Source organism: Phalacrocorax aristotelis, chromosome 12 (genome assembly GCF_949628215.1).
Source record: "Phalacrocorax aristotelis chromosome 12, bGulAri2.1, whole genome shotgun sequence".
Classification (NCBI taxonomy): Eukaryota; Metazoa; Chordata; class Aves; order Suliformes; family Phalacrocoracidae; genus Phalacrocorax; species Phalacrocorax aristotelis.
This window is the reverse complement of record NC_134287.1, coordinates 11,839,302-11,851,163: the sequence shown is the minus strand read 5'-3', so window position 1 is coordinate 11,851,163 and position 11,862 is coordinate 11,839,302. Positions and strand designations below refer to the sequence as shown.

General features: G+C 47.8%; 1 protein-coding gene across 10 annotated transcripts in view; it reads right to left on the bottom strand.

Annotated features, from left to right (window-relative positions):
• Nucleotides 1-11,862, bottom strand: part of MXI1 (MAX interactor 1, dimerization protein) — a 66,448-nt gene that overhangs the window by 11,188 nt on the left and 43,398 nt on the right. For 8 of the 10 annotated variants that reach the window (XR_012662916.1, XR_012662917.1, XM_075108136.1 and 5 more), the window contains 2 exons: nucleotides 2,024-2,138; nucleotides 653-824 (listed from right to left, as the gene is read on the bottom strand). Coding sequence is in view for 6 of the 10 variants with exons in the window: in XM_075108136.1 (XP_074964237.1) it covers nucleotides 653-824; nucleotides 2,024-2,138 (287 nt within the window). In the remaining 4 variants the exon portion in view is untranslated. Of the gene's footprint in view, nucleotides 1-652; nucleotides 825-2,023; nucleotides 2,139-11,862 lie in introns of those variants that run through there. The other 2 variants (XR_012662914.1, XR_012662915.1) reach the window with 1 other exon arrangement.

Here is an 11,862-nt window from a genome sequence, read left to right as displayed (position 1 = left end):
TTCAGTTAGCCATTCAGATCATCTCTATCCATTTTAAACTGAGGAGGTGAACTCTACGGGAAGCTTGGGGACAAAAAAAGGGGGGGTATGTGTGTAGAATGACTCTGTGAATTTTAAGAGGCGATTTGCTCGGTTATCCCGCAGTACCTTGGTTACACCATGGCCCAAATACAGAATAAGAAGCTGCTTGCTGCTTTGCAACATCCATTCCAATCCCACCAATATCTTCTTAGATTTTCCTCTTTGTGTTGCTGAGAGATTCAGTAGACCAAAGAGCACAACAGATATCTCAGCTTTACCATCAGGTATTTAGCTACCACCCTGTGATCACATTATTTTTCCTAAGTAATGCTTTGGCATTTTAGAGAGCTTTTCAGAGAAACGGGTCAGTTTAAATGCCACAAATATCAGCTAAAGTTGACAATAACAACACTTCTTCCAGATTTAATTAGAGCTCACGCAAAATGCTAAACTCTTCATATATATATATATATGTGTCTGCGTGTGTCTGTGTCTCTGTGTGTGAGCAAAATCAGTATCGTAAATGCCAAAGGCCATAAGAAGGGGGTACCCGAGAGACAAGAAATGGATGAATCTCATGCCCACCCTTTGCAGAGTCCTGGGGACTCAGTGCTAATTCAGTGACACCCACCTCGCTCCGAGTCCGAGCGATCCGAGGAAATGGTAGATCCAATGCTGTCCATTCGTATTCGCTCTATCTCCTGAGGACCCTGTAGTTGTTCCAGTCTTCTCTTTAGGAATCTTTGTTCTCGTTCCAGGTTCTCAAGCTGGTGTTGGCTTTTCCTCTCAGCCTCTTCAAGTTTCTGACATGATCAAATATGACTTGATAAGTAGTTTCATCGTTTTCTCCCTCCCTCCCACCTCTGCTGCCCAGCCACCTGCTTTGCTTAGACCTTCCCAGGTCCCAGAAGGATTTAAGCTGCAAAAGAGCCCTGAACGAAGCTGCCTTGCAGTCTCCGGGAACAATGCCATCTCCTCACATCTTTTCCACCTCCCAAGTCCTGATAAATCATACACATTAGTACAAAAAGTCTCTGAGGGCAGAGCCTCTCCAGGGGAAACGATCTGAATTGTAGCAGCTTGTGGGTCATTCCACACAGGTTCTGCCACTTGCATTACTAAATCTGGCCACGAAGGGGCCTCAATTCCCTTAACCAAACCAATTCAGGGTTTGTTATGATCCGCTGTGACATAAAAACGTGCCCTGGGAGTTCTGTGTTCCGTGCTGCACGGTTTAGTAGGATTTCACAGAAACAGTTTTCTATTCAGTAAGCGATTTACATAACCTACTACAGATTTCTTTGATCACAGCTGGGAAATCTACCAGGGCACTGTTCTTTGTTTCCTACGACAAGCACATTGCATAAGGAGGAGTCATTTCAGGCTAACTCTGTCCCTTTGGCAGTGCTTTTTCTCCTTCACCACCCATCCTCCCTCCTGCTATCCTGACCTGCAACAAAGTACTTCAGCCTCCTCCAGATACTGACAATGCTGCATTTTCTTCTGAAGCTTCACTTTGCCAAAAGTGACTCTAGAAGAGTGCTGGGCTAGCTGGCAGGTTCATACATGAAACCCCAGCAGGCCAACCCTGCCTCACGCTCTTGTGGTTTGTGCTAGTGCTTCAGTAGTGGAAACTCACTAGCACATCAGAAAAAAAAACTGCTGCATTTCCCATCAAAATGCAGTCATTCAACAGTAGGTATGTTTTTCTTTAGAGGTGCAGCTGACAACCAGTGATCACAATACCGAACAAGACCCCTGCTCTCCAAATCAATCATTTCCATAGTTAACAGAGTTCATTATGGACTCTTCTAACAATGTGGCTTGTAGCAATGATAAATGATTAACCAAGGGGGCAAGGCTTGCTTGCCATTTTTTTTTTTTTTCTTTTTTTTTAAAACATGTTAGTCTCCGTCAACTACCCCTAGGCAGCAAGAAGGAGTGATTGAATTGCACGTCCCAACAGCCCAGTCTGAAAGCAGCTGGGAAAAGCAGCTCTTACCTTGATATGTGCTTTGGCTTTGTTGAGCAGCCCAAGCGTTGTGTGCCTGGTGCAGTCTGGTCCTAGTGGTATCAGAACTTTTAAGCGTTCTAGACACAGGCGGAGGTGAGCTCGGCTGCAAGGGAAGAAGAGGAGGATCAGAGCTATGCTTTCAAAAAGGGAATGTCATCTCCTTCTCTAATGCCCTCCTATGAAGCAGCTCTCATGCTTCCCTCTTTCCACACCTCACAAGATTCCCCACAGGTACCAGGACAGACTGCCACTAAACTGTTTACACTGCAAACACCAGTTGCTCGCTAATACTTGCATTATTGCTAACCTCTGACTGACAGTGTTTATTTTCTTGCTGTCTGAACTGATAATCTGACTCATCTGGATGAACTTCGTGCAAGGGCAAGGCACACAGGCAAATGGTGCAAGTACCTCGTGGGTTTCCTCTCTCAGACAAATTTGCTGTCTGTTTTGATGAGAACTTTTATGAAAGCAGTTTCAAGTGACTGCCACCCCCTGCGCACTTGCGCCTTGCTGGCTCAGGGACACTTGCTATGAACTGACATAAGCACTGTCTTTTTGCACAAAATTAAGATCACCAATGAGAAAAATGGTCAGCTCAAACCACCCAAACAATCCCTGCTGGCAGTTAAAGGAGCTAGAGGCATGGTAGTTCCCAAGAACTGGGCTCTTACTCCTTCCTGGGTCCAGGTCTGAAACGCTGTTGGGGGTGCAAGGTCTGTGGGAACAAGAGAACCCAAGACCTTCCCCTGGGCAGTCTTCTGACCTTGGCTCACATCTACAAAGACAGGCTAAAGCACGACAGTGTTGCTGATGGTATAAGCCATTTTCTGCAGAATATGGAAACATGTTCTGGGGAAAATGGTTCAGGCAGCAGTGGCAAAGCACATAGTCCTCGGGCTGCACAGGAAAACTGTTCTCGCTCTCTCCTCCTCTGTATCATGTATGCGGGAATGAACAGCAGATTTATGGAAAGCTATCAAGCATGGGTTGCCTTTTTCCCCTCCCTCTCTCTTTCCCAGACATTAATGATTTATGTCCAAACTTGTCATCCCAATCAATAACGCAATGACATCAGGCCCACCATTCACACGCAAGAAACACCAGTGCAAAAAAAGTCCTGAAAGCCTATCCCAGTCCTTGCTTATGCAATAAAGAAACTGAATCTTAGCCTGATCCATCTCAATGCAGAGGAAGGAGGAAAAAAAAAAAAAAGAAAAAAGAAAAAAGAGCATGGACAGTTCATTTCCATTTGTTTTTCAAATTCACTATTGCACCGAGTTTGAAAGGGGTGGGGGAGAGGAGTCTGTAATCAGGCAATTATGTCAGTGACAAGCAAGGATGATTAAGGGTGGAAGGGTCAGGGGTTTTGCTGATGAACTGTCAGCACAGGGGAGCGTTCACTAGTGGTGCTGTAGCTGTGAGCTCCTCACTGTTTCTGTTATAAATCTTTTTACAAAAGGGTCCATCATTCTGCCTCAAGAACAGCCACAGGGCTGCATATGACCAGCAAGGGCCTTGAAGAACACGTGTTTTTCATTAAATATTAACAATTGGAGGGGCAGGAAAATCATAATCTAAAAATCAAACTGAAAAAATAGTAATCACATCAATCTCATCTTTTACTTCTCAGCTTGCTCTAGGGCAAACCCCACTGACATTAAACCCATATGACTGACATGGGGGGATTTTTTCTTCCTAGAAGCCCATTTTCGATGTCGAGCTTGATCAACAGGAGTTGTGTGCACCCACTACAGGTGTTTGCCCAATGTTCCATGATGACCTGTAGGGCCAGCAATGAAAAAGCATTGCTGGTTCATACTGGCACTATAGTTCATGTCATCCCATGGGAGCCTGGACACTGACTTCTTGCAGCTAGAGACAGGAAGAGGAGGAGGATCTTGTGGTTAAAGACATTCTGGGTTTTGAATCCATTTTTGGCTATGCCACGGATTTCCTGAACGGCCACAGGGGCAAGTCACCGAATCAGAGCTGTCAGAGCACAGCCATCAAGCTGCAGCACAGAGCAGCACGTCACTCTTCACAGCGTGAGTAGGAACACCAGCCACACACTTCACCTACGAGTTCAGCCCACGTGAAAATGCAGCTCAAGTAGAGCTAAAGATGCATACACAGATCTGGGAGCTGAGGAGCAGGGCCAGTTCCACCTAACAGGGGACTTGTTGCATAGCACCTGCTACAGGTAGGGAACGCAGACTCCCCCTGCACCGCTGGGCAAGGGCAGCTCCCAGCCCATGGTGAAAACTGAATTATTTGTCCAACAGAAAACAAAAAGTTTGGGGAATCAACATCTAACCAGTGTCAAACATATCACAGCCCACTCTCGAACGCAGAGAAAAATGGACAACACATCTATAGCCTGAAATTTGGGCCAAGTCTCAGCACTGGAGGTTTTACCAGGAACCAGGGAAGGCGGTGCACCACGAACTGCGATTCCTGGAACCAGCAACCAGCTCTGGGCAGGCGCAAGCACTGCCTGGATTGCTGAGACAGCAGGCAAAAGATTGGCACTGCTCTGCCACGTCAAAAGCTACATTATGTGCAGACTTGATGATATCAACCATGTTAAGCACCTGAAAGCTATAGGCAAAGATCCAGCCATGTAATAAAACCCTGGACACTGAAACAATTCCTGTTGTGCCCCAGGACCATGCCAGATTGAAGAAGGCTACTGCGCCCTGCAGGCCCTGACAAGGGCAGGGAGAGGACAAAGCAGTCAGAGGGTCTGTCCTCACAAGGACACTGGAAAAGCTGGCAGAGAGCTACTTCCCCAGCACAAGTGGCCCCAAACGGAGACACTCCCCTGGTTCTAGATCCCCACACTGGCTCTCAAAGCCCAGATGATTGGCCCAGGCTCATACAGATGGTTTTCAGAGAAGCCACTCCTGCCAGGGGCTCTTCTGGCTGGTCGCCAAAGGCTGTGGCCTGCAGCAGGGGTGATGGCCTCTGCTGGCACACCAGGCATCCGGAGGGGTGTGCTGGGTTAATCCTGGCTGAATGCCAGGTGCCCACCAAAGCTGCTATATCACTCCCCTCCTCAGATGGACAGGGGAGAGAAAATATAACAAAAGGCTCATGGGTCGAGGTAAGGACAGGGAGGGATCACTCACCAATTACTGTCACAGGCAAAACAGCCTTGACTTGGGGAAATTAGTTTAACTTATTACTAATTAAATCAGAGTAGGGTAATGAGAAATAGAACTAAAGTTTAAAAACTTTGCCCCAACACCTCCCTTCTTCCTGGGCTTAACTTCACTCCCTATTTCTCCACATCCTCCCTCCCAGCAGTGCAGGGGGATGGGGATCAGGGGTTGGGGACAGTTCATCATACACTGTCTCTGCCGCTCCTTCCTCCTCACAGGGAGGACTCCTCACACTCCTCACACTCTTCCCCTGCTCCAGCGTGGGGTCCCTCCCAGAGGAGACCCCATGAACTTCTCCAGTGTGGGTCCTTCCCACAGGCTGCAGTTCTTCATGAACTGCTCTAGAGTGTGTCCCTTCCATGGGCTGCAGTGGATATCTGCTGCACTGCTAACTGCCACGGGCTGCAGGGGGACAGCCTGCCTGACCATGGCCTTCACCACAGGCTGCAGGGGAACCTCTGCTCTGGCACCTGGAGCACCTCCTCCCCTCCTTCATTGACCTTGGTGTCTGCGGAGTTGTTCCTCTCACACATTCTCACTCCTCTCTCCAGCTGCAATTGCGCAGGGTTTTTTCCCCACTTCTTAAACATGTTGTCCCAGAGGTGCTACCACCATCGCAGTGGGTGGCCAGCAGCGGGTCAGTCTTGGAGCCAGCTGGCATTGGCTCTGTCGGACATATGCGAAGTTTCTAGCAGCTCCTCACAGAAGCCCCCCAGCTACCAAAACCTTGCCATGCAAACCAAATACATGGAGACACCTGCCTGCGACAGAGGGTGTGAGTGCGAGCTGATATGGTCAGGATGGCACATAGCACAGCTCAGGCAACGAGCACACTGCAGGGGCAGGCGGTGCTGGCTGAGCCAAGGCAGGTTTGGAAGAGGTTTCATGAAAGCAATCCCTTCTGTGCTGCTGTTGGATTTTCCCCTTATTTTGCACTCAGAGCTGAGCCACACTGAGTTTTGATGCCACTGCAAACATAAGCGCATTTATATCTCCAACCACAGCCTAACCGAGGTAAAGGCATAGGTCTTTATATTAGCATACAGCAGCAGGCCAGCTTTGGTGCGCAGGCTGGTGCAGACCAGGGACACCCAGGCCCTTCAGCCCAGCAGTCACCTCCTGCTGCTGGGCACGACACTGGCAGAGCTGCTCGGGAGCTCCTTGGCCCGGTGCAGCTGGGATAGCAAAGAGCAACCAAGCCCCCAAACTGTCCAGGCACAAAAGCATGTTGCTTTCCTTCAGAGAGATCAAATCAAACAGCTTCCCCAGCTCTCTCCCCTCCACAGCATTCAATACCTTGCCTTTTTACTTCTAAAATCTAACCCAGTCACAGTCCCTGACCCCTCTCAACTTCCAACAGCCCAAGCAGACCATGACAGGTTCTTAAATCACAAAGCACACAAGCAGGTCTGACGCACCGATGGGTGGCTTCAGTAAAACCCAGAAATAAAACTCCAAAGCTCAAAAGCATCATAGCAAACTTAGCTAGAAGACCAATTCAGAGAGAAAGCAATCACAAACATATTAATCTTTCTTATCAAGTCCTGGAGCTGTACGTGGACAGCTGTAATCCCACAGGTCAGGCCATGATACGAATGTCTTTTCCCCTTGTTTACCTGGACTCTGTTGCAACATGGCTTTGATAACGCTGCAGGCTCTTGTATTCAATGAAAATACCAGCATTGTGCAGGCTCCAGACAGAGCCAGATGGCTTTCCATGTAAACCACTGGATTATGCCAATATTTGACGCATCTGCCAATATCTGGAAAAACAAGTCTAAATGCCCATATTGTTATATAACAGAGAAACAACTCGGGCTTGGCGCGAAGTGCTGTTGCCTCTTGCTGCCTTGATCCTGGGGAAGAGAGAGGATGACAGAAGTAAAATTCCAGTTTCAGCCAAGGCGAAGCCTTTGCACTCTAGCTACAGGGGAGATGGGAGAAGCTGAAGCCCTTCTCCTGCCTAAGTGGCCTTGAAAAAAATTAGGCTCTCACAGCAGCATCCTGAGCACACAGTAGGCGCTGCATGTGCTGAAGATGGAATCCATGGATTTGAAAGGAGGGGGCTCTCCTCTTTCCCAAGAGATCAGCTAAGTGTCCCCCTCCTGCTCAGCCTGACAAGGGAGAAGACTCCTGTTTGACATTCCCATGTCGGGCATCAGGGTGGCCAGAAAAGCAGCAAAGCACCTGAGAAGCTTCAGAAATCCAGAGCCTAGCACAGACCTTGCTGTCCCGAAGAGCTGAGCACAACCTTTTATCCTGTTCCACTTGGCAACCCCAGCTAGCACAGAGCCCCTCTGCTGCTTCTACCTCCTCCCCTGAGCAGTGCCAGGAGCCTAGAAGCAAGTTCCTCTGGAATGTGGAGGGCAAGGAGAATGAGGATGCCCTCTCTTCTCTGCCAGGAGCTACTGTGGGAAAAGGTGTATCAGCCCCTAAACAGATGGGCAGGAGACTGAAGCAGGAGAGGGATGAGCAAGCCCAGAAGCCCCACAGGCCTGCCAGCTGATCCACAAGAAGCTATAGGTGGCTGTACGTAGAGGCAGTGCTGGCTCCTGAAATAGCAGCCCCACTACCAGGGGCATGTGCTGTTCTCCCCACTTTCATTTTGTGCCTGTGCACGAGCTTCTGACTGTATTTGGATTATCTACTTCTACCCTTCCAGCTCCCCTCCAAGCCTGAGCCCCCAGGCCCTCTGTCCTGCATCTCTATCAGAGCTGAGCCTGGCCCTTGAGCCGTGCAGCCCCTGCTTGCACTTGGCTCTGCCTGGCTGCAGAGGGCTGTCATTTCACAGCCTGCTCTCCTCTCCAGCTCCCAATGACATCATCCACTCTGATTATATAAAGCACAGGGAAGAAGCCTTTATTTATGCGTGCTTTTTGCTCATAGCTTCAGCTGTCTTACTGTACAACATGCACCCAAATCTCACTGCAGGAACTGGGATCCCTTTTGTCTGGATCAAAACTGCAGTGCAGAACAAGGTGCGGGTGCAAGAAAAATTCCCCGTTTCCTTCCCCGACTCCTCTGAGGACATTTTTGAGGGGTCTGGGTAGGAATCAACCTCCCCCACCACTCTGCACCACAGCAAGCTGGGCATAAAGCCACCAGCCTTTTCCCTGCCTGGGGAGTCCCCAGAGAGCTGAGGGATCTGTAGTGGCAGCTCCAAGCCTTGTGTCTGCTGGTCCCAAATGGGCTACAGGGCTAGAAACCTACCTACCTTCAACACCTGAGGAGCCCCCTGCAAGGGCCAGCCCAGGGCTGGCAGGCCACCAGCAGTTTCCCTCCCTGGGTCCTGGTGGGCTCAGCCAAACCTCTGTGCATGCTCTGCCGAGTGGGTGACACCCTCACCGCCCCCGCTCGGGTCCATCCTCCTCCTGCCAATGTTGCAGCAATGGCTGCAGGCACTGTCAGGCAGCCATCCCTGATGCAAACTTCCCTGGAAAGACTGCAGCTTCTTTGCCAGTACAGGTTTTGGGTTTCTGAAGTTTTTTTTTCCATCTTCCACCATAGGCAGAAGCAATGGAAACTAAGACAAGAAACTTTCTCTGCTGAAGAATCAAACACAGGTGCACGCTCAGCTCTGAAGCAGCAGGTCTACCAGATTCAGCACTATCCCCTAGTCAGACACTGCTGATAGACTTTGCTGAATCAAGGCCTGAACATCTGCAAAACACACACACACAGACACACACACTCTCTTCCTATCTTTAAAAGATCAAGCCTCCCTCCCAGCAGGAAATGACCAACTCGCCTCCAGCAGCATTTGAAAATACTGAATTCTGATTTTTGTATGTTGAAAGAAGGGAGCATCTGAGGGAAAAGAAAAGCATTTCCCAGATATTTTTGTACTATGCCTGCAGGTCTGTAGGGCTTGAATTCAACAGTGGATTTAAGCATGTGCTTAACATTAGGAATACGCTCAAGTCCCACAGAGGCTAAATCAGACACTTAATCTCCAAGAGATGTTAAAAAACCAGAACCAAACCAAACAAGAACCACCAAAAGAAAGAGCAGAAAGAAGATCCTAACATGGAAAAGGACATCATCATCCTTCTCCTCTGCCCTCCTCCTTTTCCCTCTGCACCTTTTCAAAGTTGAGTCTAACTTATGCCTGAAATTAGAAACTTTGTTTGGATTTCAGAGCTAATAGATGGCTTAAAAAATTCAGGAGGAATCACTGGTTAAAGAAAGCAGTTCCTGGAGAAACACAAGTGACCCTGCATCAATAATTCATTAGGTGAGAATGATTTTGAGATAAAAGTAATGAGAAACATGCAAAAAACACAGGGCAGGGAAAATGGGGAAAAATACAGTTTCCTTCTAAAAGCAATTCACAGGTCAGAACCGTGCTTATCTCCAACAGCCATCATACGATTTGATGTCTCTTTCCTTACTCTTGTCTTTGACTCCCAGCCCAGCCCTCTCTGCAACGTATCTACCTCCTGCTTTACTGGACGCTTGCCTTCAGCGAAGGAAGAGGTTTTGCCAAGCACCTGGATCAGGAATGGCAAGGCAGCCGGGCACTGGGGGCTGAGGCTGTGCTTTCTCTGCTGCAGAGCATTATGCAATTGCTGCGAGCCCTCCAGCCACGCGCAATAAAGCTGCGGTGGCATCCAGCCCGCATGCAATAAACACACTCGCAGCCGCTCACCCCAATTCCACAGGACACCAGAGACGAGGCATGTTTTAGAAGGAAATCTGGCTCAGAAATATGCACTTGAAAGTTAATATTCTCCACCTCAGCTGTGAAATCACTCAGAACAAGCCTTGCTTTCTGATTTTAAATCAGGTCTCTTCTAATGATTGTTTTCCTGCATTTGCTCCCAGTTGAAGGAGACACTTGCTCATTTGCCTCTGTTTCCAGTCAATTTCTACCGATGGCTCCCTGACATGTAGGAATATTTGTATTCCAAACGCTAATAAAATGTACCATGAAAAAGTAATTGGAAAATAAAAAAAATGCTTTAGATCTTTACATTTCTTAAGCCTTTCTGTTGTTTAACAGAAAAAAAAGAAGAAAATTTAGGACTGACAATAAAAAGACTTGACAACATATTATAAGTAGGAATTTAAAGGAACAAAACAGTTCTATGGGCAACATTTTCAGTCTGATCTTAACCGTACCAGATCTGCCTGCAAAAGTTAAAGACGAGCATGCACCCAATTGTATTTTCAAACCAAGGGCAGATGAAAAACAAACCACAAATGAAGAGACCCATGATTAAACAATAGTAAGAACAGTAATAGCAATAAAAACAAAAAAGCCAAGGCAATGCAGCTTTTCAAAAACACACAAATCAATGCAGTTCTGCCTGGTGACAAGCTGCGTAACAGGGAGGTAACTGGCGGTACAGTGCTCCAGAAAGCAGCACCCTGATTCAAGCCTGTAAGTGGAAATTAAACAAACAGCAATGTATCGATGCATGCTGCTGTGACAGCAGTGTTTTGTCCGAAAGCTACCTCAGTCACAAAACCAAGACAAGGTACACTGGGAAAGGAAGCATCTTACCAAACAACTGAAATACTTGGAAGAAATGGCCAGTTTTGTAGCATACAAAGCCTCCTCCACATCTGGAACAGAAGCTACAAAAGCCTTAAGGTAAGCATAAAGCAAGGATTTTAACTTAAAATACACTGCCACACTCTCTATTGTAAACCTTGAGAGAGGCTGACCTACAAACCATGCCCTGACTGTCCCTAAGCCCTGCACAGCCTTGCACCTCAGAGCCAGCACATGGCCAAGTGCACCCCCACAGGCACACAGAAATTACTTCTGCCCCCAACTCTTCTAGATGGGAAGACTCATCACTGATACCAACTTTGGAAGAGCTTCAGGCTCTTGGCGAATGAGGCTGCAAGACCAACAAACCTTGTCCCAAGTGGTCTGTTGCCACCGTTGGTCTGTTCCAACATGGGTCTTTCTAAGCTGCTACTGCAGCCTGGAGAGAGACATGGCCACTTCTGTCACACAGCTGCCAAGGTTTCTCCCTTTCCTGACATCCCTCTAAGTATAAAACTGAATGTTATTGAGACGACTCTTCTAATTTCATTACAATTTTAAAAGCAAATTAACTCCTTCAAGGCTTTCCAAAATTGAAAAAGAGGAACAGAAGGACGGAGGGAGGGGAAATCAGGCAGTGCACGACCCCTTGGTGAAATATGGGGGATCTGGCTGAAAGATCTGGCTTTCCTGCAGGACAGGTGTCTCCTTGGCTGCAATACGGAGAGATAATAGACACTTTTGGCTCTGTCTCCCAGAGGTTATTCAGTCCATCCACACTCTGCAGACATTCAGTGCAAATCATATCCAGTGGCTGCAGGGGTTGGCCTACAAACACCTTGAGCTACGTGGACACACGAGAGAGTTTCCACTTCCCAGATTCAAGGCCACAGCACTGCAGACACGGCTGTGAACGGGACACTTCTGGAAGACTTGGGGTCCTACACTCATCTCAGAGGGCAGAGAGCTGAAGCGATGTATCTGGGGCTATTTTTATTCACACAGTAACTTCTTGGCCTTTGGGTCCTATTTGTTGCATATCCTGAAGTTTTTCTCTTCAAATTAGAGGGCTAGAATACAGAAGCTTCATTTAAATGAATAAGATAATAAAAGAGACTATCTGTAATCCCATGAATTCCAAAACTAGGATGCTTAAAGGAATGGCA